Source organism: Lepidothrix coronata, unplaced genomic scaffold (assembly GCF_001604755.1).
Source record: "Lepidothrix coronata isolate B3197 unplaced genomic scaffold, Lepidothrix_coronata-1.0 Scaffold155, whole genome shotgun sequence".
Lineage (NCBI taxonomy): Eukaryota > Metazoa > Chordata > Aves > Passeriformes > Pipridae > Lepidothrix > Lepidothrix coronata.
This window is the reverse complement of record NW_016690335.1, coordinates 2024724-2050198: the sequence shown is the minus strand read 5'-3', so window position 1 is coordinate 2050198 and position 25475 is coordinate 2024724. Positions and strand designations below refer to the sequence as shown.

General features: G+C 36.0%; 1 protein-coding gene across 3 annotated transcripts in view; it reads left to right on the top strand.

Annotated features, from left to right (window-relative positions):
* Positions 1-18446, top strand: part of NLGN4X (neuroligin 4, X-linked) — a 179269-nt gene extending 160823 nt beyond the window's left edge. Inside the window, exons 6-8 of one of the 3 annotated variants that reach the window (XM_017828972.1) lie at positions 4707-4892; positions 6765-7554; positions 14715-18446. In XM_017828972.1, coding sequence (XP_017684461.1) covers positions 4707-4892; positions 6765-7554; positions 14715-15564 — 1826 coding nt within the window. In that variant the 3' untranslated portion in view covers positions 15565-18446. The remainder of the gene's footprint in view (positions 1-4706; positions 4893-6764; positions 7555-14714) is intronic. The other 2 variants (XM_017828973.1, XM_017828971.1) reach the window with 2 other exon arrangements.
* The last annotated feature ends 7029 nt before the right edge of the window (positions 18447-25475 follow it).

The following is a 25475-nucleotide window of genomic DNA, read 5'->3' as shown; positions in this document are numbered from 1 at the left end:
ATTTAGGCTCTCAGCCAGCCATCAAATTGATTTAATATGCGTTAGGCCTAGGGGACAAAATATGAGGATAAAGAATGGACTTTTCCCACACTGATGTAATACTGGGTATTACTGTGTGCAAAATGTCAAAGAAAAGTTGTCACAGTAATTTTTTATCTAAAAATGTAGAAAGAATGAGAAAATAGTACATAGGAATTTAAAAAATGCAAATTACCGCAAGATTGGAATTATGTTGATGATTGTATTTATCTCTAAGGCTAAAGCCATAGTTCTCAGGTCATTCATGGCTAGGCTTCGTGAATGAAGATTTGGGAAGGGCTCTACCCACATTTGTTACAAGTGCGCTGGTTGCTAAAGAGGCCAATATGAGGTAGACAAGTCCGATTGCAAAAGGCACAGCAGAAAGACTCCTTAGGTGGAATATTCTGCAAGATACAATTCCGTGGTTGGAAGAATATAATTTTGATCCTGACCATGTCCACACTAGTGTTTTAATTCAGATCAAGAGTGTATTTTCACAGAAACTCACAGTGTTGTCACCACCTCCTTGTGCTCTGTTTCACATTGCAAAAAGGTTCCGAAAAGTACAGCCTGGACCCTTCCAGGTGAGCCTCAGCTGGAAGATGTCCTTCCCCTTATGCACTATATCTACCAGTGGTTATTCATTCAGCCCATGGACTGGACAGTAATTCAGTCATAGTAAAATAAATTCATGATATATCCACAGTGGGCACAAGGTCCACCTGTTTGTTCTCTTTAGAGTGACTCTTGAAGGTCTACACAGCATGCTAATGTGGGGAGGGCCTCCAACCACTAGATAAAGCTGGAGCTGGAGAGAAATAAACTATGAGGAAACATAAAGTACCCTTAATTTTTTTTTAGTGTATTACTTGTAATTAATGGTGCATCTAAATTTTTCCACATGACTTCAATAAGGAGAAAAAATGCTTCCTTAAACTGAAGTTTCTGAAGTAACCATTGTATTTATTTTTCTCTGACTCTATCAAGGAAAGCATTCAAGATGAATGCTTTAGTTTTAGCCTACTAGGTAAATAACTAATCAGCAGGCAATGAGCTATACTTTCAGGATCAGTATAAGCAATACAAAAGATAAGCTATAATACTAGACACTTAGGTTAGTAAACAGTTGCAAATTTCTAAGCATTCTTCTGCAATTAATCCCCAAAAGTTCTAATCACACACAAACATATAGAGCTGGTTTTGCATTAGGCCACCTCCAGGCTGTGTGGGTCACTAGCAGCCCCATTGCCAGGGAGTGGACTTTCCCCCATTTTCTCTGTGGGATATGTGGTTGCTTCAGCATCAGGTGAGCTCCTGCCACTCCCAACCACCCACTGATCCAACATCCCACAAGACCCCAGACATGCTTAGACACATCTTTGTGTGACAGCACACACAGACAGCCTCTGGATGAGTGCAGATGCCCCACAGGAGGGTGGTCTCTCCAGGATGGAGGGGGTTTGCAATGTCATGACCACTTTGCACAGTGTCAAACCATGTCCAGCTGCTGCCCTCTTTCCTCCTCCCTATCTCTCCTTTTACAAACTGTCATGCTTCTGTTGCCCTCTTTTTCAAGCTGACCTTTGCCTCAGAAGACTCTGATTCCCTGGTTACTACTCAGCCCGACTGGTGGTCATATTTCCCTCTGTCACAATAAGTTTGGAGCAAATTTCTGCTAAGACAGTTTGGGGTATTTCACTCAACACCCATTGGATACATTCACATTCCTCTTTTTCAGCTGTTACTGGAGAGCTGGAGAGCTGGAGAGCCTTATCACCCTTATCACCCTTCCAAACCATTATTTAAGGAAAGACAGATTTGTGAAGTCAAGAATTGAATATTACTGTTAATACCTTTCTGTATCATTACGTGGAAAAAAACCCAAATAAAACAAAAACGAACAAAAAACCTCTTTGTTTTCCATATTAAGCTATTTCCACTCCTTACTGCATTGCATTAAGCAAGTGAGAAGAACTTTCAGGTTCTACCAAAACCCAAGTCTAGGAATTTTCAGATCACAGAATGCCCTTCAAATCACACCAGGTTATAAACTGGGAAATAGTTTTAACTGCACTTAAAAACATATATATATAAAAGGCACAGAATATAAATCCCATCTCAGAAAAAAACCCTGCGTTCCTGCTCTGAAATATTCATAGTGATCACAGAAAAAAACCCACAAAACTCTTAGTGTTGTGTATTTTTGAACAAATAATTACTATTTGCCTGAATTTCTTCAAATACCTTTAAAGAAATATCTTGCTGTGGTATTCAGAGCATAAAAGAAAATACATCAAAAAAAGACAGGTTTATGAATTCAGTTTGTGTCATATGGGGCTGACTCTCTGCCATGATGATTAGTTTTTAAATTAAGAAAATTTGTTCTTGCAATTAATGAAAATCAGCAGACAGCTGTGGAAACAAAAGAAATCTTCATTTGTCTAACATCAGATATTCACTGACTGAAGTTTTATGTACCTTTTAGTACATTTCAAAATTACAAAGTTCAACCAGCTTTAGCTTGATGCTGCTAGAAGAGCTAAAACATGTTTAGGCTCCGAATAGTAATTATCACTCTGCTTTAAAGGTTACAAAAGTAACTTTCTCCAAGTGAGGTCATAGTTCTGATTGAATAAAGCCTTAATTATAGAATATTTTAGAACATTGCAGTGAGCTGCAGCAACAAAGCCAGAAAATGGGTTATTTTTTCTTTGACAGTCCTAAAAAGATAATAAAGGCATGAGAAAAAGAGAAAAACACATCTGTTAAAAGAAAAAATAAAATTGAGATAATTATAGATTAATAGTTTGTTTATTTTTTCTCCGTTGGTATAGAAGAGAAAGGAGATGTTACTCCATTCTAACTACTGTGCTTGCCATTATTAGAGACTTTTTTTAATGAGAAAGCTGGATCAAATGGACATGGTTTGTATTACTGCAATTGGAACAACTGTTTTCTGAAAAATACAAAGACTCGTCAGCACTTGCTGACATTTAATACCTACAAATAATTACTAATTAAATATTAAAAATATTCTTTTGTGTAGAAGTTAATACATTTCATTCAGTCATGCCTAACTTTGCATTCAGAAATTTATGCCACCATAATGGAGGCCATATAGCATTCCATATTTAGAGTTTAGTCCTGATGTGATATTGCTTTTAAATCTTCAGACAAAATTTTGCATATCATTGTAGAAATTTTACCATAGAAAATATTTTAGTGAAAGTCTGTCAGGTGTGAATGTCTGACACATCTCATTTTTTCTTCTTTTCTCCTGCCTTGCCTTCTCTTCCGCTTCCTCCATATTGTGAACCCCTTCCACCTTGTGCATTTTCATTCTTCCTATCACCTAAAAAATTACTGCAGCCAGTGCAAAGAGATCTGTTTCCCCTTGCCAAAGCAGGTGAAATATATTGCAAGGCCTTTTTTTCCCTAGGAATCCAAGACTTCCCTTCTAGTCTTTCCTAGGATTATGAAGGTCTTGTTACTGCAGGCTCAGATGTCTCATGATAACAGACTCATATCAAACTGCACCAGACTACATATCACCTGAGTCCTGGGTCCCCATTCTAGCAAATTTGTCTGAACTGATAATTAGCTTGGAAAAGCCTGCCAAGTGATGTCCTTGTTTTGTCTTGATAAGCAGCTGTCAGCGGTGCCTAAATCAGTAATGTCCATCTGAAAATTTGCATATCCTGTAAGGTATTTCTAACTGACTTCTGACTCAACAGTTGTCTAACAGGAAAAGGTCTGTGGGAGTTACAGAGAGGAGTGTGAGTACATGGCTTACTGGGGTAATTTGGACATAGCACAAGTCTTACCTGTGAATGATAGGCAGCATGGATAACTGCAATGTTTCACCTTGTTTTCAAAAAACCAAAATTAATCTCAGTTCTAATCTTTGAGTCATTTTGTTCTCAGTTGCAAGACAAGCAGCAGACTTGTCATGCTTTGTTTTTTAAAATCTGATAACCACAGTACGGGAACAAAAAAACAGCAGCGCAGCTTTCCCTGCAATTTCCAAGGAGAGAGACAAAACCTGATTTGTTCAGATAAAGCCTCCCTACCAAAGGCTGAATTGATGTGGATTTACCTGCTATCTTCCTAATAAATATCCTCTGTGAAATTGAAGTGCAATTTTTTTTCCTAGACTTTTTCATGTTCCTTTTAGTATTTTTTTCTGCCCTCTTTTTTCTGTTTCTGAGTACATCTATCCATATCACAAGTACAGTAATTTAAATAGCTGTGTAGTTCAGGACAATTTTGGCAAGTATTTAAGTTAGAGAATCTTGTTCTCAGTTGATGACTGACTATCTCACATCTTTGCACTAAAATAATTTCCTAAGTTTTTTGACCCTACTCATATCCGGTTAAAAAAATGTTTAAAATCTTCTGTCTGTATTGTTGCATTGTTACAGAAATGCTTCAGAAATGAAATAGTGATTCTTCATAAACATGACCTCTGCGGTAGGGAAAAACAAACTAAAGTCAAACAGCAAAAGAATAAGTTTCACTGCCTGTTCTGGAGACATTTAACTAGGACTGTGACCTTTAAAAAAAAAAAAAGAAGAAAAAAAAAAGCACAGAAGATGAAAGTATGGGAAGATGTGTTGTGAATATGTAGATACCCTGTAGCTAACTCTGTGTCTCATGAACTAAAATTATGGGGTTTTGCCTTTTAGGTTTTTTAAGTACTGGCGACCAAGCTGCAAAAGGCAACTACGGATTGCTTGACCAAATCCAAGCTTTACGTTGGATTGAAGAAAATATTGGATCTTTTGGAGGAGACCCAAAAAGAGTTACTATTTTTGGATCTGGGGCAGGAGCTTCCTGTGTCAGTCTTCTGACACTCTCCCACTATTCAGAAGGTAAGCAAAGCACTTTTTTTTTTTTTTTAACATAGTAGTGTCATGAGAATGGTCATATGAAGTAGGCTGAGTTAGAATTATATGAGGTCTGTAATTTTTGGAAAATACCTGCTAGCTAGTATTCTGGATTTGTATTCGTCAACATAAAAACATATTTATAGGGAAAACTAAATGCTATTACAGCATAAATCTCATGCAACTAATGCTATGGGCAATATGTTTTTTCTAGTTTTATCAACAGATTCCACTGGGTCTCCTGTCAAAGAATTTGCCCTAATTAAAATGGAAGAGAGCAGTGACCTTTTTGATTTTTTACGCACTCTTAGCTGCACTTCCAACATATATTTAGCTGCTTTCTTCGCTTAATAATAACATAACTTAAACTTATTAAAAACTGTATTTAACTCCCCACAAATACTGTGTGATCCCACACAGTGTTCTTTAGATTTTGGTAAGTGAGCTGTGGGGTTTCTACCCTTAACACTTCACCCTGCAAAAAAACCCCAACAACGAACCCCAAGAATGTACAGCACCAGTACCAAATAATAAATATTCACGATGATAAGACCAAATCTACAAAGAATTTATAAAAAAAGACAACACAAAAATATCTATTGCATTTATAAGTCCATGCCATTTTTATCACATTAAAACATACAGGAATTTGTGACAGAAAGCTAAACCATAGCAAACAGTCATAGCAGGGTGATTGGTAAACACACCCCATTTTAAAATGCATACAATTGAGCTTGACAATTCAGTCAGTTGATACAAATAAGAGTGCAGTGGATAACTGTTGATCAAACCATGCCAAAATCATGCAGATGGAACTATGAAAAAGTTAACTGATCAAATAATTGAAATTTTATTGCATGTGCATTAAGTAATCATCTCAAAGATATATCAACAACAAAACCCACATGCTTTTGTATCTGTTGCTGTCTTTGACATTTTGAGAGCTTAACAGTAGAAATCATGTCAAGAAGACATACAAGCACTTAATTTTAAATATAAAGTAGGCCATTTTAATGGTCTTACCAGAGAAAAAGAGATGGGGCAGCTTCACCATTAAGCCCCCTATTGCTTTTCAGTGCACTGACACAAAGAAGCTCTTCAGATCAGATTTTCAGTTCTCTTTTTATTAGTACACATAAAGCAACCAGAAAGAACTAATGAGTCTCGTCTCACTCTCAAAAATATTTAAATATATTTTTGTTCAACATATAGGCAGTTCTAACACACACATGCAAAGTTCAACATGTAGGCAGTGCTAACATATACACACAAAATTATAATAAAAAATTTAAATGGTAAAATTTTCTGAGTAGAAGATTTGAACTTATTAAATTGCTTTTATTGGAGCAGATTTTTTGAAGTTATATGATGCATGGCTTCTGTGAAGGAAATGAGAGGGTGTAGTTTTCATTTGACCTTTAAACTACTGAAAGGTGCATTCATGAGTGTCATTTACATGGCGAAGAGGATATAATTGCTTGTAGCTGCCAATCCTTTAAAGAAGTTTTCACAGGACTACAACTGTGGCAAAGCCAGAGGACTTCCATCAAAGATGCAAGGAAACTGTAGTATAAGCATGAGTTTTGTTCTTGAAACAGCACCCTGAAATCTTCATGTTTTATGTGTGTGAGCACCAAAAACATGAGAGATTTTAATTAGTAGCTTATCAGAGATAGTATAAAAAAAGAGTAGTGGGCAGGATCTATGGAAATTGAATAGAAATTTTGGTTTATGCACTCTTTAGTGATTGTATAATCAAAGCTTTTTTTGCTTTGTAAGAAATGCTTTTAATTTTTTTGATACACATATTTTTAAAATATCTAATTGGATTTGTATTTAAACAATTTGCACCTGCAGGTTTGTTCCAAAAGGCAATCATACAGAGTGGAACAGCCCTGTCCAGCTGGGCAGTGAACTATCAGCCTGCCAAGTACACTCGGATATTGGCAGATAAAGTGGGCTGCGACATGCTGGATACCACTGATTTGGTTGAATGTCTTCGGAATAAGAATTACAAAGAACTCATTCAACAGACCATCACTCCAGCCACGTACCATATTGCCTTTGGGCCTGTGATAGATGGAGACGTGATTCCAGATGACCCACAGATTCTAATGGAGCAAGGGGAATTCCTTAACTATGATATAATGCTGGGCGTGAATCAAGGGGAAGGTTTAAAATTCGTGGATGGAATTGTAGACAATGAAGATGGTGTTTCCCCCAATGATTTTGACTTTTCTGTCTCCAATTTTGTGGACAATCTTTATGGTTATCCAGAAGGGAAGGATACACTGCGAGAGACCATTAAATTTATGTACACCGACTGGGCAGACAAAGAAAACCCCGAAACAAGACGGAAGACCCTGGTTGCTCTTTTTACAGACCACCAGTGGGTTGCTCCGGCTGTTGCTACTGCTGACCTGCATGCCCAGTATGGATCTCCAACATATTTCTATGCATTTTATCACCATTGCCAAAGTGAAATGAAACCCAGCTGGGCTGATTCAGCTCATGGTGATGAAGTCCCTTACGTGTTTGGGATTCCTATGATTGGTCCCACAGAACTGTTCAACTGCAACTTTTCCAAGAATGATGTCATGCTCAGTGCAGTGGTTATGACATACTGGACTAACTTTGCCAAAACTGGGTAAGTGTGACCCCCAGCATTCCTTTCCATTGATAACATACTTCTAAAATACTCAATACCCCATTGCAGTGACCTCAAACTCTGATTTTGCAGTAGTATTATAGAACTGTTTGCATTAAGACAGGAGGTAAATGAGCCTTATTCATATTTAATAGATTTTTAATTAGTGTATTCCCTCAAACTATTTTCTTTCAGTAGCTCAGTGAGAATAATAATGCACCATATTTTTTGTTCAAAAAATAGAATAATTATTAAGACAAAAAGCATGTCTCAGAGAAAAGGTGGCTCACTAAGATACTGAAAAATCAGAGGCAACATGTCTGCCACTTGAAGAAGGAACTGTCAGGCAGATAGCACTTATCTGCTGCAAAAGAAAGGAAGTTCTTGATTTTCAGTGACCTTCACAAGGATGAGGACTCAGGGAGGAATTAGAACAGAAAGGCAGACACTAGAAAAATTTTTTCCTCTGAGAGCTATAATGGCAGTAATAAGTACTTGACTGGAATGAAGAAGAGATTCAGATAAAAATTTTGCTTTGAGAAGGTTAAAAATTTAAATTAATTCTGCTTAGAAAACAAAATAAAGACATCAATGTTTTGCTGAAATAGTGTTATAAACATCCAGGAAAGAACCCTCAAAGCAGCTTAATCTGTGAACACTATTAATAAATTCTGTTCTCTTCCTATAGCATTCCTTTAAAAAGTATTGCAGTGTTTTACTTGAGCAGCAAGGGCTTTTTTGTTAACCTTGAGTCTTCAGTACTGAATTAAAACAAAGATACTTGTGGCACAAAGGAGCTGTAAATCTTTTCACTGAATGTTTAATGGTAGGATTGGGCTCTGGAAACTGCAGCTTTACTGCACTGCAGTGAACGATTTGCAGCTATATAAGAAAAACTCAGAGGTGCCCATTCTGAAACACTCAGAGGCTTCAGTTCTTGCTACCTTTAATGAATCCGAATGATGTTCAAGGGAGAGGGATTTTGCCATCTTAACAAGAACTTGAAGCGTGAATGGAGTAAAAACCAATCAAATGCTTCAGGTCAATTTACAAGGCAAAAAAGAGCTCTTGTTGCAACACATGTTAGGTAAACAGGTACTGTTGCATACAGAAATCCCACAGTTCAGCAACAAAAGTGAATGAACTCTGTAATATTTAGATGTATTTGGCAACAAGAAGTCATCAGTGCTGGGATGGGCAAACATCATGACAAAATCTTGGTTTATGGACAGAGAATGCCCTGTGCTGGCTGTACCACATGCTCAGAAAAATGATGATACCATCAGTTTGTCTTTATTTTTGTAGATGAGGTGCCACATATACATAAAGGACTTCAGATCCTCACAAGTGTATATAATTGGAATTCTTACAGAGATGCAAGACTTCCACAGTCACACTACTGTTTACAATTATGACTATTCCCTGTAGATTAAGAAGTTGTATTTAAGCAGTTTTTGAGGCTAACAGGAGCTTCTCACAGTCCCAGCTGCCACCGTTACCCATAGCACTTTCCAGCTGTTGCTACTTGAAAGCTAATTTCAGCAGGCTATACCCAGTTCTCTAGTTGTGAAGCCATTGTCATATTACACCTAAAGGCAAAAAAGGTTCTTTGGGAGACCCATTAGTCATTTCTGAAACTTTCCCATTGTGGATGAGACAGGAATGGGGTATATATTCTATTACAGACTCACTCCTTTATAGACAGTCTGAAAGATTTGTCATTAGAAATGACCTCTAGCTGTGAAATTTCAGTTTTCACAAGGAAAGGAAAAGAGCAACACAATATATATTACCTCGATGGGGTTTTTTGCTTATATGAACAATGATTAATTTTTCTGAAGAGTACAAGAAAATACTTGGAGGTAAATAATATCTTAAGATTACATTTGGTCTGCATCTCTGGTTCCTCCAATGGAAAATAGAGGGTTGTAGCACCTCAAGCCTAGAGCAAAGACGATCTCTGGAGTAACCATTCTCCTCTCTACTCACTCATGTGCAATCTGGAATCCGTGACTCAGGTTCTCCAACTCAAAAAGATTTATATAGTTCAAGACTGCATTGTTGGGGGCTCTGCTTTGGGATTCCCCCCCCTATTTTTAATTGATCATTTCCCATCCTAATTCTGATAGAGCTTGTCTTGCTTTGTGTTTGTACCCATGGCAACAAACATGAAAAATCTAACTGAAAGATTTTATTATTACACATTTTCCTGTAGGCGAGCCTTGAACATTAAAACTGCAGATATATTTATTTAATTTAAAAGTCTCTAAGACTCCTCTAATCTTGATGATTCTCCCACAGAGACTGCATCCAGGAACTTATTGTATAATTACAGCTCAGGTGGTTCATCGTTCTGATGGAGAGTGTTAGGCTCTTAATGACATACCACTCGTTCCTAAAAAGAGACACACTGTTCAATGGGCCTACTGCAAAGGCTGGGTTTGGAGGCCAGGTCAATCTAATAAAATCAAAACATAAGACCCAGTGATTTTATTGTGTTTGACTTTGAAGTCAGCTACTGAAGCTAGCAAATAGGAGGTGACAAAGGAAGTGTTTAATGGCTGATACTTTGTGCTTGAAACTAATGCCTCGAAGTTGCATTTTGCTAATCCTTCATTCTCTACCTTCCTGTGAATCTTTTATTATTATTTTTATTATTCTTAACAATCTTTTTCTTTTTGCCGTTTCAAAACTGTGTTTCTAACATGCCTTAGAAACAAGCCAACAATTTTTTACAGAGTGGGTGTGAGATACTGCATTTGGAATACAAAAATGACACGAAAATACAGCTTTTAATTCCACTTTGTGCAGAATTATATGTGAGACCTTCATTAAGAGGTGCACTTAGAGCTTCAGTCTGCTGCCAGTAGTACTATCTTAACTGTAATGGTAATTTTATGTGCCAAGTGTTCTGTTAGTTAGGGCCATGTTACCTCCTTCGCAGATACATCAGCAGGGGGAGAGTGAATAACATGAGGGGTTGTGTGCCAGTCCTTCACAGATACTCTGTCAGCTACACTCTTGTGAAGAAGGATTTGAAGTTTCACAGACTATGCACAAAGCCATGCTGTCATTAGAGACATCTATCAGGTTTCTAAAAATTGCCCTCTTTGTGAAGAATTACAGTACTCTATTTTTGCTCCCATTCATCCAGCTGTACCTACGCTGGTATTGGGAAAGATAAAGGTCTAAATGATATATCCTTGTTTTCTTTGTACTTCAGATAAAAACTCCAGAATTATTTTACTACCATTGATTCTGAAACACAAGCTTGCATACATTTCTGAGTTATTAAGAATGTCTATGTTTTATATTCAGTTTGGTTCTCTAATAGAAAGCATGATTAAACTTACAATTATAAAAGTATATTTTCAAATCAATTCTCAGTGAACTCTTTTATGAGGCTGTTGCTTTTTTTTGGATGTTTTTGTCTGAAGAAATAGCTTTCTCCAATGGCAAATCTGTATTAGTCGAACAAAACAGTGTGCTTATGGTTTGCTTTCCTTAGTGGTTATAATAGCTGACTGGAGCATGGCAACAGTGGGACCTGGTAATAAGTGAGGAAAGGAAGTAAGGGAAGATATGCCTGTGTAAAAGTCCTTCAGGCAGGACTGTCTGTGCCATTATTAGTATTGTGACACTAGAAAAAAAAATCAGCAGAAGAATGAAGAAATGTCAGTTTTTCTCTCTCTTCCTTTTTTTTTTCTTCCCATATGGAGGAAAGAGTAGTACTGAAAGAAAATTAATTATCAAAGGACCTTTCGGAGTCTTGGAGACAAACAGAAAAAATCAGTATGTAATTGTGAAGACATTTTGCTCTCCAATGAAATTAGAGAAGGACTCAAATAATAAAATACTTTAAGTGCATTAACATAACAGTCCCATTGTCCTATTTTTGCAGAAGTGGTTAAAACACAAGTTGTATTTTGCCATGTTGTATGGAATATGGATTATGAAAAGACCTCTTAATCCATCATTCTTCTTATGACAATATCAGCAGATATGAAATACTCAGGACTCTCGTTTGCCCTTCAGATCAGCTACTAATCCACCTTGTGAACAGGAGTGTGTGTTGCTTTTCGGTCAGCATCCATTGCAGGCACATTTACTTTGTATTGCCTGAGAAAAAATTAATGCTTTGATTACACGTCTCTAGCCAATGAGGTGTGAATTAAATGACAATATGTAGCAACATCCTAAGTTGTGCAAAATCAGTGCGGACTGAAAGTGGGAAAAAAAAAGTGACAGGTGAAATGGGATTATCCTGCACATTAATGAAAATATACCTTAGATAAGACAAGAAAGACCATCTTATTGTCTTCTGTTATATGGAAAAAAAGTTCAGACATTCTATGATGGGAACATTTTCTGTTGGAGAAGCTGTTTAAATTTAATTTTAAAGGTGGTAAAACTAAATAATGAGAGGGCAAAATGAATAATAATAATAATAATTAATTTTGTTATAACAGTAGCATGAATAAAAAAAAAATCTCCCTAACAACATGTAGCATTGGGAAACAAGTTATCTAATTCCTATGAGAGTCATTACTGGAAGAAGTACAGAACTGAAAATGTATTGTTCATATTATACTGTTATCATCATGATTGCAGCAGGTTTTTAAAGGAAGGTTTCCTAGCAACCTTATTATGCATTATACATTTGAGCCTCAAGAACACCTAGAAGCGCAAAGGTGATGTGAGGGGCTAAAAAAGGAAAAAGGAAATTTGAAATTAATAACAGATAAGAGTTTTGCTGAATAGCTGATTTGATAGGAGAAATGATTTTCTGTATATTTATGTTTCATGCCTACCAATAAAACTGGAAAACTGTTCATAACAGGAGAAAGTGCCCAACTCCCCAAGAAAAAAGCTTAACAAGTTATAAGTTGTAACCTTATGACTTTATTAATTTTTTGCAGTGTACATAGGAGAAAGACCAAGGAAAGTAAAAATTCTCTTGTTTATATCTACTGAATATTTTTCGCACATTGTCATTAATTTGTAAGACCAAGATCCATGCATTATTAGATCCTCTATTTAGGATTGGACTTAGTTATTCACTTTTCTTTAAAAAAAAATAATTATTTAGATATCTATCCTCCAAATTCAGAGAGAATATTGAGACCATTTATTCATTTATTAAGTAATCAACCCTAGAGTCGGTGTCGGTCGTAGAGCTCTGATACCCACAAAAAAGAAATGACTTGTCTTTAGAGCTGGCTGATTTTTTTCTGTTCGTTGTTTCAAGGGACAACTTCATGCCCCCGCAGAGTCATGTAAACAAATATTGAAATACAAGCCTACCCTCATGTAATGTTATTTTCTCTCTTGTGTTTGGAGGAGGCGGCAGCGTAATTGGCTGCTCCTAGTAGATATAGTTAAAAATGACAGATGGAGGTAGAGAATGGAAGAGGAGGAAAGGGAGATTGATATTTACTTGTTTTGCAGGCTGTTTGTAGGGGAAGCGAATCACAGGATTACAGAATGGGAAAAGTTGGAAGGGACCACAGAGAGAATGCAAATTTAAAAGATGTTTAGTTGCTAAAATAATTATCTGCTGACATTTTTATAGGGCCATTAAAAAAAAAAAAAAGAAAAAATGTGCATATCCAGCTTGGCTGCTCATTGAAATGAGTGCTCAGCTTCTTCGTTTCTTGTACTGTGTATCAAATGCAACTCATTTACCCAAACTAGCTTAATGAATTTGTTTTCCATAGGACCCTTCCCAGAGTCTTTTGTGCTGTGAATCAGAACAGCAAGGGGGGACAATGTAAGAGTTTCTGACAAGAAAAATGCTTTGTATTTTGATAATCTTGTTGATTTTTAACTTGCTTTAGAATTTATGCATTGAACCCCAAATTTCTGTAAAAGTAGATATATTGAATATGGCCAGTATCTTCTCCTCTGGATTTTCCAAATCTTTCAGTCTGTTCTTTAAGAACAAAAGAAAAACTTTATTTTCTTCTTCAATGTATGTTAGAATCCCTCAAAGTAGCAGCATACATCTGTTTCTGTACTGCTTGGAAGTGAATATTACTCCTCTGGTTTGAACTGGGATGAACAATTCCCAAGCAATTATCTTTTTGTTCAGAATTAACACAACTTGGCTAACTGTTAATACATAATATTAAAAATAAATAAATAAAAAGATAAAAAGACAGGTAGATAGACAGATAGATAGATAGATGGACAAATAGATAAATGAAATGGTTTGTCTTTATTCTGAACATATAATGAAAAAAAATATGGAAAAAGCATAATGTTGATTAAATATCTGGCTTGACGATGTTGAAATAATCTGAGTTTTGTACTACTCCTATCTCTACTACTACTTAAGCACTATAAAACTTGTTGATCTCAGCTAATACATGTCTCATCTTCATAAAGTGAGACAGAGTTAAGGCTTGCTGTCCTATGACCATTAAGCACAGTTCCTTCATAGCAATGATCTCATGGAACTTTCAAATAGTTATCTGCTAATGCAAATGATGGAAAGATTTGCAACATAAAAATAAAAATAGTTCAAAGGTTTTTTGCCAGCAGAGAGATTTGAATGAAGGAGGACTAATACCTCAGTAAAGGAACACAGAGATAAATGGTTTCCAGTTACATGTATTAGCCCTGCTACTTCATGTTTTAAAGGTTTTTGTTTGTAATACATACAGCTAATATTTCCTGTGTTCACATGGACTTCCAATATTGCCATAAGAATTAGATGCCCATATTTACTACTTACAGCAGTGGGAGTAGTGGTACCTTAAATGAGAAAGTGTCAACCCTGAGAAGAATTGAACCTACACCTTTACTATGGGGAGAGGTGATTAGTACTTCTCTAATACAGTATATCTCTAAGACATACTCTTCGGAGTATGATACTGAATCACAGAATTCAGATGTCCTGTTGGGATCTGAAACACTATCCTTTCTCTGTTTTCATGTAAAAAAATGCACTGTACAGTAAGTAATTTTCTTTTTATTATTTATTAACAGCAGTTCTTCATTTAGGGAAGGCTTTTTAGCTTCTGTTTTTAGATTACTTTAAGTATTGCAAATCCATTAACTTTAGGATTGAGGGGTTTTGGTTTTTTTTTGCTTTTATCTGTTTTTGGGGGGACGGGGTAGATTAATGACTATAATGTTGTCTGGTTTTGTTTTTTTAGAGATCCAAACCAGCCTGTTCCACAGGACACAAAGTTCATCCACACAAAACCCAACCGTTTTGAAGAAGTGGCCTGGTCCAAATACAATCCTAAAGACCAACTTTATCTGCATATTGGCCTGAAACCCCGGGTTCGTGATCACTACCGAGCAACAAAAGTTGCTTTCTGGTTGGAGCTCGTACCACACCTTCATAACCTGAATGAAATATTTCAGTATGTTTCCACAACAACTAAAGTCCCCCCTCCTGACATGACCTCATTTCCTTATGTGACGCGACGTTCTCCTGGTAAATTGTGGCCAGCCACCAAACGCCCAGCAATGACACCTGCCAACAACCCCAAACATTCAAAAGACACCCATAAAACAGCTCCAGAAGATACGACCGTTCTGATAGAAAACAAGCGAGATTACTCCACGGAGCTGAGCGTCACCATTGCTGTGGGGGCATCCTTGCTGTTCCTCAACATTTTAGCTTTTGCTGCATTGTATTACAAGAAGGACAAGCGACGTCATGAGACTCACAGGCGCCCCAGCCCCCAGAGGAACACAACCAATGATATAGCACACATACAAAACGAAGAGATCATGTCATTGCAGATGAAGCAGCTAGAACATGACCATGAGTGTGAATCACTGCAGGCCCACGACACACTGAGACTAACCTGTCCACCTGACTACACGCTCACTTTGAGAAGGTCCCCAGATGACATCCCGCTAATGACACCCAACACCATAACCATGATCCCAAATACATTAACAGGAATGCAGCCTTTGCATACTTTCAACACCTTCAGTGGAGGACAAAACAGTACAAATTTGCCCCATGGACATTCGACCACTAGGGTATAGCTCAGCCCTTCCCCCTCTACCCTCACAAGCCACTTGGAAAAAAGAAAAAAAAAAGAAAAAAAAAGAAAAAAAAAGAAGAGGAAAAAGTTATAATACCATCCATTGAACACCTTGTCAAAATCTAAAGTAAAAACAAGTAATAGAGAAGGACAGTCATTATTTTCTTACTGATCCTTCCCACAGAAACTCACTGATATTAAAGATCAACTACAAACCCTGTGAAATGTGAAAAGTGTACATTGCTGTTGCGATACTGCTTTAAGATCTCAGCCACTTTGATTGAAAGTTGAGGCCAGAAGAAGTAATTTAAAATGGTGTTTTAAGTGTAACAAGCAAAGCAGAGTCTTCTGGAACACAGAGCCAGTGACTGTACAGGTGTTTTGTTTTGGGTTTTTATAATAAATAAAATAATAAAAAAGATTCTTTATGTGCCATACCATGAATGGCCATTGATAAAACAAAGACATCACCATGGGCTTTTACCCAGCATATGAAGCTGTAATCCAGATGGGGAAAATAGAATTTTATTATTAAAAACAAAAATAAAAAAAAAGAGGAGGACTGACTATGCAGTAAAATACGTATAGTTCTGCGCAAAGAGATGACTTGCCAGCCTGAACTATATTTAAAGAAACTTTGTAAAAATGTACATAGCTGTGAGTTTAAAAACAAACCAACAACAAAAAAGCAGCTTTTATTGATGTTTTCAGTTTGAAAAGAGCTTTTAGAAAGATTGTGCATTCGATTGTGACCTATGTGTATATACATTAGTCATATCACCTCTGTTTCCTCCAAGACCAAAGGAGGAATTCCTTCTTAATTACTAGTGGTAAACAAAAACCATGAGTTTTTTCTAACATGTTTCATTTATATAAGGCCATGGTGTCATGCAGAGGATACAGTTGTCTGTGTGACCTGCGTATTTTCTCTTACAGGTTACACTAATGCATGTTAAAGTATTCATAGGAGATTGTTGTTCTTTTCTGAAACATTTTTTCTATAATTTAATTTTGTGTTAGCCTTTGTTAAATTGCAACACAACAATGGATTGGAAAATGAAGAGAAAAAAAACGCAAAAGAAAATAATTACTATTTTATACTTGTTGAACTGAACCAAGAAACATCTAATAATATATATTCAGAGTCCAGTTTGTAGTTCTTGGTTATTGTGATACCTTAGGAAGAGTTTTGTGCCCTGACAAAAGCAATGAAAGCCTGTGTTTTGGTCAGCCTTCTCTGAGGAAAATTAGCTCTATATTCACCAGCAGCTGCAGTAGAATCTCAGCTGATAAAACACCTCCTTAGTTTTGCTAAATGATATAAAACTACAATTTGAAAGTGGGGAAATGCAAGGTTGGTTGGCTGACTGTTTTTCAAAGTGTTCAGAATGGTCAGTGTGTAAGGAACTTCTCAACCCAGTATCTTGATTTCTGCTTGAGAGTGTACCTGTCACAAAATGCTTATTTTGCTGATTTATTGCACAGCAGTCCTGTAGTCAAAGAATATTATGGAGAGAGAAGCAGAGAGATCATCAGCTGTTCTGCATCTGAACAAAACTGAAAATCCCAGAGATCATCAGTCTCAGAAAAGGCAAAATTATTAGCTGGTTATTCCCTTTGGCCCTTCTTTCACTAGAAAAGCAGAGGCCAAGCAGAGCTATCAAACAAAGTAATTTGACAGTTTGATTCAAACAACTGATTTGAATGTGAAAAGCTAGAAATCAGTTCTCGCAGATGAAGATTGCTTTATATTTTGTCTTTGAAAGTTACTCTATCATTGAGAGATAGTAACCAAAGATCTTTAAACAAATTGGTCTGCACTTGAACCTAATTATCCCAGATGTATTTTCTATTATTATTCCACAACTACACTGCGTAAATATCATCTGTCCCATAAGTATCTAACACAAGATGCCTTGTACCTCTTCTTGTTTTCTACACCTTTTGTTTTTGAATAAAATATCTTGGAATAGTTGCCCCTACAAATAAAATCAAAGACAAGGTGATTCACTGAGGTCTATTCATCTGCACAACTCCTTGTTGTAGTAGGCAATAAAACAAATTCTGAATGAAAGAAGTGAAAAGTTAATGACATGACAAAAATGCAACATGTGGCTGATACCATCCTTTATCTTTAGTAAACATACTATAAATCTGACCTCGAAGTTCAGGTTGGAATGTGATAAAACAGCAACTTCAAAGTACAATTAGTAGGAAACGTAAAACTGTTTTGTTTTTTTCACTGATCCATCACATAATATTGATAAATGCTGACTCTATACCAGGCCATTTCCACCAACTATTTAATGCCTCAGCTGAGATGCAGCAGTTCATAACTCTTAAAAAAAGGTTTAAAAAAAAAAAAAAAAAAAAAAAAAAAAAAAAAGGTAATGATGCTTGACATCATAAGCAGTTGGGTATGTTTGTAATGTGAATTACAGTATTTGTTTAGTACTTCCAATTGTCTTCTGCTAGCAATATGTACAGTACTGTGTCAGGCTTGTGACATTTGGGTAAAAAAAAGTTCCTGTAAGTGAATGATTTTAGCTTTTAAAAGTAATTACAATCAAGTTGATTTAATAATTTGATACATCTGGACTGATGTATGATTTATAGAGGGAACAGATTTATAGGGTCTTCATAGAATTCTATAATAATGATATCAAAATATACTTTGAAACTGTAAAAGAAAAACAAAAGTACTTTCCCAGGCTTATATTCTTGTCCTTATGAGGCACACAGGGTTCAATGGTTTCTTCTGTTATCGTTTTGCAATTTTTTGTTTTTTGCCTTAAGTAATGATAGAAGATATATATGGCTGGACACATATGTATAAACTTTTCAGCAGCATTTTTAATAATAAAATATCACGGTATTTTCTAATGCTTTGTGCAAATAACTACGTGTTCATCCTTTTGTGTAGAAAGTCTTTCAGAGGTGTGTTTTCTGCCCCATCTCCATTTTATTATCTAATGTAAACAATGCCTTGATACACAGTATAAAAATATTAAAGTAACAGAGGTTGCACTTTTAAGTTAGCATTGAGTTTTCATGGCTTTTGTAGTTCTATAAGTCTGCAAGTAAAAGGAAAGCAACTCAGACAATGAAGATGTAGGAGAATAAGTTCCATATACTTATTACCTCTATGCACTGCAATTCCCAATGAAGCAATGGCTGAATTATTTTGTTAGTATTTTCTGAGGCACTGAAAAAAAAGCTTGGGTAAGCAGCTTTCCTTAATCGAGTATAGCTTAGCAGCTGAAAAATGTATCTTCCAAATTAGGGATCAGAATAATGCAGATAAATCTAATACATCAAGCCTCCATAAGTAAATATACTTTCCTTTTACATTTTAAATTTAGATAAGTAATTATTTTTGTTAGAAAAAAATATGTAGGAGTAGCAACATATGTTACTCATATATATTTAAGGTATTTACATAGATTGCAAGTATGTCATTAATATAATTCTTCCTTCAAAGGCTGAGTAAGTAAATAGTTTGTTCTTTTATGATGTTAGATTCTGTTTACCAATGAGGTTTTCTTTCACTGGAAAGGTACATAGACATTTTAGTAATTTGAGCAGGGTATTGTTTGCTTTCTGTAACTATTCTGCTGAATAGAGGTACTAACAACGTTTGAAGAATTTTGAGCATATTAGTTAAGATTATTTGCAAAAAGCAAATTCTGAATTATTCATATGAGATTTTTGATATGAAGAATCAAGCTTCTGAGATAGAAATATGTGCCTACTGACCTAATCAAGCAGCTTGAATTTTGAATATTGAATTTGTATATAAAGCTTTTGCAAATAAATTGCAGGTTTATAGTTGTTCAGCAAATACATTTAATTACAGGTACACTTCAAAATTCCACAGCTTGCTCTGAGATAATTCATACACAAGAAAAGAGGTTACAATTGTGTAATTTCTATGAATTGTTCACCCTAAATTGTGGAGTGATCTCAATAAATTAGCTTCTTTTCAGTTAAGCAGTTTCACATTTAAAAAAAAGGAAAGCTTCAGAACTTTGTTCATGCTAAGCAAATATTTTGTTTTGTTCTTTTACTGTCTGAAATATAAATCTGCAGATTAGTATATTCCTATCTTGACTTTGTTAAGAATATGACAATTCAATGGTATTTAATATCACATAAAATCATTTGAAATAATACCATGATAATTATATGCTTGTCTCAGATTTGTAGTTTTACATTTGTATTATTTAATTATTGTCAATTGTTTTTCATATTTTCATCTGCAGCTGTTTGACATCACAAACCTCATCAGCCTGAATCTCTCCAGAGGCCATAGCAGCTGGTAAAAAGTGGGATTTTCATCCCACTAGAAATTATGATATTATATATTTAATATCATAATATTTTAAAATGCTTCTCAATACATCAAATTAGCCTGAAAATTAAGACAGTAACCTTTTATAAAGCAAGTGAAAAATAAGAAAGGGGTTTGGAAATGTCTAAACATCTTGTTTGAACTGTAGCATAATAAATAACATTTCACTTTCAGATGAAGTTCTGATTCAAGCTGTTTTGTTTGGTGTTCCACTGTGGGCACCAAGGTCCACACTGTGTCTTCTAAAAGTTATGTAAGTTATGTTCTAAGGAAGTTATGTTTTCTCAGTCTTTTATAGCCCATCCAAATTACTTTATCCAAATTTTACTTTGTTAGAGAAACCCAGATCACTCAGTGATGACGTAGTCACAGACCAGTCACAAAGTCCAGACCAGAGAAGAAGTTTTGTCATAAATCAAGTGAACTGCAGCTCCCCTGAGACACAGTGGCAATTAAGGAAAATATGCATTAATATCCTAACAATTCAAGTGTAAAATAAACATCTAATAAATAAGGTACATTCCATTTTTATTAATGGAAAGTTCACAGCTTTTTGCAATACATACATTTTCCTAACTTCATTTTCCACCCCTTCCCCACAAAGAATAACAAAACCTTTTCAGCCAGTATTTTCTGGAATATCCACAAAAGTAAATGCAAAATTAAATAGATGACATTGTTTTGTTTTCCCTTCTACATAAAGATCCTCAGTTGCTGAAAGATAAAAAGTTCTTCCTCTAGTGCTTTTATCTGGGCTTGTAGGTTATGTAGGTGATTCAGAGTAGCCCTATTCCCAGGTGTCCAAATTTAAGTAAAAGGGAGAAGATGGACATAGAACTGACGTTGCCTTTGACTACACAGCACAGTTGTGTTTCTGTCCAATAGCCAAAGATATGGCAAAAAACCACAGAGAGCTTTATCTGTGTTTTATTTTTAAAAGACTGAATATTTAGAGATCGTGTTCTCATTTTTCAGCTTTTGATGTCTGTCATGCTTTTCCTTGTACCTAGCTCAAAGCCCTCACTTGTTTTTTGTCATCTCATATCTTTTATCTCTTATTACATCAGATATTTCCCTAGAGATACAGATATGTTTCCATGTCACAACAGTTAAGTTTGGCCCCGGATTTGTTCCATTCTGTGCTGTATGACCGTGAGACATACATTCCTTGCTGCTTTTAGTATTAAAGTTCCCTTGAAGGGGTATTTACATGGCAGCATTCCTCATCCTTTAAATGCATTGATCTCTATGGCTATCTGCATTTCGTGCCAGCCTAACAGCTTTGCTTTGACATAGTGGATGTCTTAGTGGGAAGTGCCAGCTTGGAGCCAGGCTCTCCTGTTACTCTGTAGTTTTTATTATTGTTATTATTCATTGTAAGCATTTGTTTCTTTTCTATATTGATCTTTAATCAAAAGTAAATCGAATTAGTATGTCATTCTGTTGCACAGCAAGATTTCTCAAATCCTAAATTGCTCTTAATTCTTGTTTAGATACAACTAATTACACTGCACCATCAAAACTTAAAAACCTTTCTAAACCATCAATGTTTCTTGATTCTACTATCAGTGCAAACTAATAGGAGGCTGGCACAGTTAGCCAGTATGAGAAGAATTCATGGTATACTGCCTTCCACTTGGTGGGGACTTGTTTTACAAATATGGGAAAATAAATACAATTAGCATTTTCATGCATCAGAATTTAATTACATTATGTCAAAGGTAAGCAAGACCCAAAGCAAAATTTGTAAAACCAGCTCTAGTATGCTGCACTGGTGGTTATTTTGCTTAGGCAAAAATTTGCGGGTCGAAAGCAGCTGCATGAGTGCTTAGTACACTTTAGACAATGGATGTCTCACTTCAGAAACTAGAGTGGAATTTGAGAATTTCAGGAAATGAAGAGGACATTGCAGAAGTATTCTTAATAGAGTTTCTGCTTTCAAGAATGCCTAGCAGCAGCAGCAAAGACACTGCAGGGAGAGCGTTTTAAAATAAATAGGAAGTGAATGCAAATTGTTTTTAAATTAATTTGACAGGAAGAATTACGATACGATGTGATATGAAATGACCTTAAAATAATGTGAGACATTTCTTCTGCATGAAGGGCCAACAGAAAAAGGAAAACCATCTCAAAGGATACATTTTTACAGGGACTAGTCAAATGAAATCACTGCAGATAATGAGACTATAATGGGATTTTGAACAGAGGTGTTGTGTCATAATGCTATATCATATGGATTTAGATATGTTGAACATAATCTACAGTGCTCATCTGAGTATTGAGAAATATAAAATTAGATCCCAAGATGCCCTACTTTAGCAAGACAACAGTGCTGCCATGGTAGATAACACAGCAAAGTGAAATGTGCACGTTTGTCACGAAACGACGAAAACATCCAAATAATTTTATTCCAAGAAAGACAAAGTGCCAGCCTTAATAAATAGGAGATAATGACAATACAAGCCAGAAATAGGTCCAGCCTGGAGAACCATCTTGCATGTAGAGGCCAACAGAGGGGTTATCCTCCAAATCTGCTTTTTCTTCATTTTCCTGGCGCGGAGGAGAGGCATGGAAAGGGAAGGTCCCTGGAGTATGCTGTTTTCCACTAGTGACTGGCCTTTGAGCCTTCAAAAATCACCAACAACTGATAGATGTTAGAGGTCCCTTTAAGCTGGAGCTGAGTGGGAGAAGGAAGGAATATGAACTGTTTACTTATTATTAGCAATTTTTTCTCTTCTCAGACAATCAGGAAGAGGTAAAGGATGAAGAACAATGTGCTACCAGCTTCGCCCAGTACTTGAGGAAAGGCCAGCCAAGCACTTTACTCAGTTTTTGATTGGGATGACAGCTGGAAACAAGCAGTCAAGGAGCAGTGGGCAGTGAGGGAATTGCTGAAGATGGCAACACCCACCTGCTGAGTTGATTTGTGAGGCTTCCATGTCTCTCAGCCATTATAATGGGCTTATTAATAAAATTCTGTGCTGCTCCCCAGACTGTAGATTCTGCACCATTAATATAGCAGGAAGTCAGTAAGAATATGATTAAAAATTAATCAAATAAAAATTTAATTACAAAAGATTAAAGCTCTTGTATGTATAAGAGAAGTAATATTCAATATTGCATTAATCTTGTGATCTGACTGCAGATGTGTTACTGTATCTCCGAATCAGACACAATAGAGAGTTCTAATGGAGGCACTAGGATAAGTCACCAGCTGTATATGCACATAGCTAGGAAGTGGTGTACCATTTACAACAGCTCTATAAATTGCTGCTTCAATAAATAGTAAGTTTGAAGTTACTTACCTTTTCTTGCTGAGTTTTTGGAATGAAAAATAATGTACACCAAGGACACATGGAACAACTGCCAGGAGCTCTCAGATCTGCAGCACACAGCTAAAGAAAAATGAAGACACAGTTGCTGGAACTTTGGACAGCTGAGACCTCTATTAGAAGCCTGAAATCTTCTTCAGCTCCTATTACCAACAGCCCATCCAGATCTTACATGCAATGAAATTCCCTGTGAAGAGCTGTTTCTTCCTCCAGAAAGCTGACTGACTAACTATCTAGGGACTAGCACAGATTGAACATGAAAAATATCTCCTCAGATATCTGACAATATCTCAGTGACTGCACTGACCTCTGTGGAGCAGGTTTACAAACTTTCTTGGCTCTCAGCAGTTTACTAATAGATGACCAGTCAGAAACAGATAAGTCTATTCAGTAAGTACCATGTGAGAGATAATACCTACTACAAAGCAGAAATGCAGATAATTCCTCTTAATAAGATCACTGCAGTATAGAAGCACTTCAGCTTCCCAAAATCCTTTTGAATCTGGTATATCACAAATAATAATTTGGAAATCTCAGGTAATCCTGGAGGAATAGGTAAACAAATTTTATGGTGTTGTACATATGTTGCATTTGTACTAAACTGACTGTAGTTCCCCATTTTGAATTCAAGATTTGATCTTGGCATTGTTTTCCACCAGGAATTATTTGTTTTTTTTTTTTTCTTTTTGGATAGCTGGGGAATTTATGCATTCTGAAGCTGTAGAGTTTAACTGTCATCTCTGCTGCCCTTATAACAGAGAAATTAACAATGGAAAAATTATTCATTTCAGTCATCTCAATGATTGCCTGACAGAGAAAGTAAAGTAGTTTGAGAGACAATATGTTTGAGCATACAGTTTTTTACAGCTGTCCAATTCTGACTGTAAGTGTTAAGAAATTTAGCATTTGGTTTCAGAGAAGTTTCTGCATTGCAAGCTTTGAAATGTTATGAAAATGTGATAATAATTTTCATAGGATATATAATTTGGGGAAAGAGGGTTTCTGGTAAGTATACCATCTAAATTATTTTAATAGGTAATATGATAATTTATGTACAATTATATAACCTTTATAGGAACTTCTGCTAACTAACATTTGAATCTAGAAGGCTACATATTTAGATATCTGGGATGTATTTCTACATCTATCTATATATGCAGATATATTTATGACATGTATATATATATGGTTGTTGTATGCTTCCTAGCTGCCGTTTTTCAGTGCCAGATTATATTTTCAATTGCCAGCTATTTTCAGTTATTTACAATTCACAGAATATGAAAGATGCTAGTGCATTTCACAGATATTTTGGAACTGGTCCATTTAAAACCCATTTTTTTCAGAGATATACACAAGCCTTTGTTCTGAAGATGCACACACAAATGCAACTGAGGGGAAGGTGGGAAGATAATTTATTGTGTCTGTTTTCATTCACTTGGTGAAAATAACTCCCCAGCTGCAATAGTTCTGTTGCACAATGTAGTCTTCAGTTGTTCCTCAGAGAAAAAGAATGAATCCCATTCATCTGAAAAAATGAGGTTACAGAAATATGGGTAAAAGCAAGTCACACAAAATGGACAAAGGCAAGTCAGGAGGATGGCAGGAGCTACAGAAGAAATGTGGCTGTTAACTAAGGACACATGAGGAGGAGCCGGGAAGTGGTTTGAGCCTGAATCAACTGAAATCAGAAGAAGTATAAATCAGAAACCAGGAAAATAAGCAGAAAACTCATAACACTGAGAATAAAAGTTCAGAAAATAGTGCACAGGACAAAGATGCAATACTAGACTGCCAAGATGTGTTTGCATTAGTATTTTTGTTTGGTTCAGGAATGTACTGTTAAAGAAAATCTGCTAATCCACATTTATTAAACTTTCCTCACTACACTGTATGTTGCAAGCAATCTTGGAGCAGATGAGATGGATTCCTTTTGCAGGTATATACTGAAAGATATGATCTAGGAATGCACCCCATGCCTCCAAACAAACCACTGAGATTTGGGGATGCAAACCATCCTCTGACACTTCCCCACAGCCCTGGAACCAGTCCTGGTCCCTCTTGTATTTAACAGACTAGCAATTTAGCAATATGTCCTGTGGGTATAAAAATACAGTCTTTTCCCACTGCATCAAGGCTAATTCATCCTGTTGTCTAAGTTCAGTTTATGGTGCAGTGCCTTTGATTTCAGTCCCAAAATATGTACAAAACTGCCAAGTCCTAAAACCATTT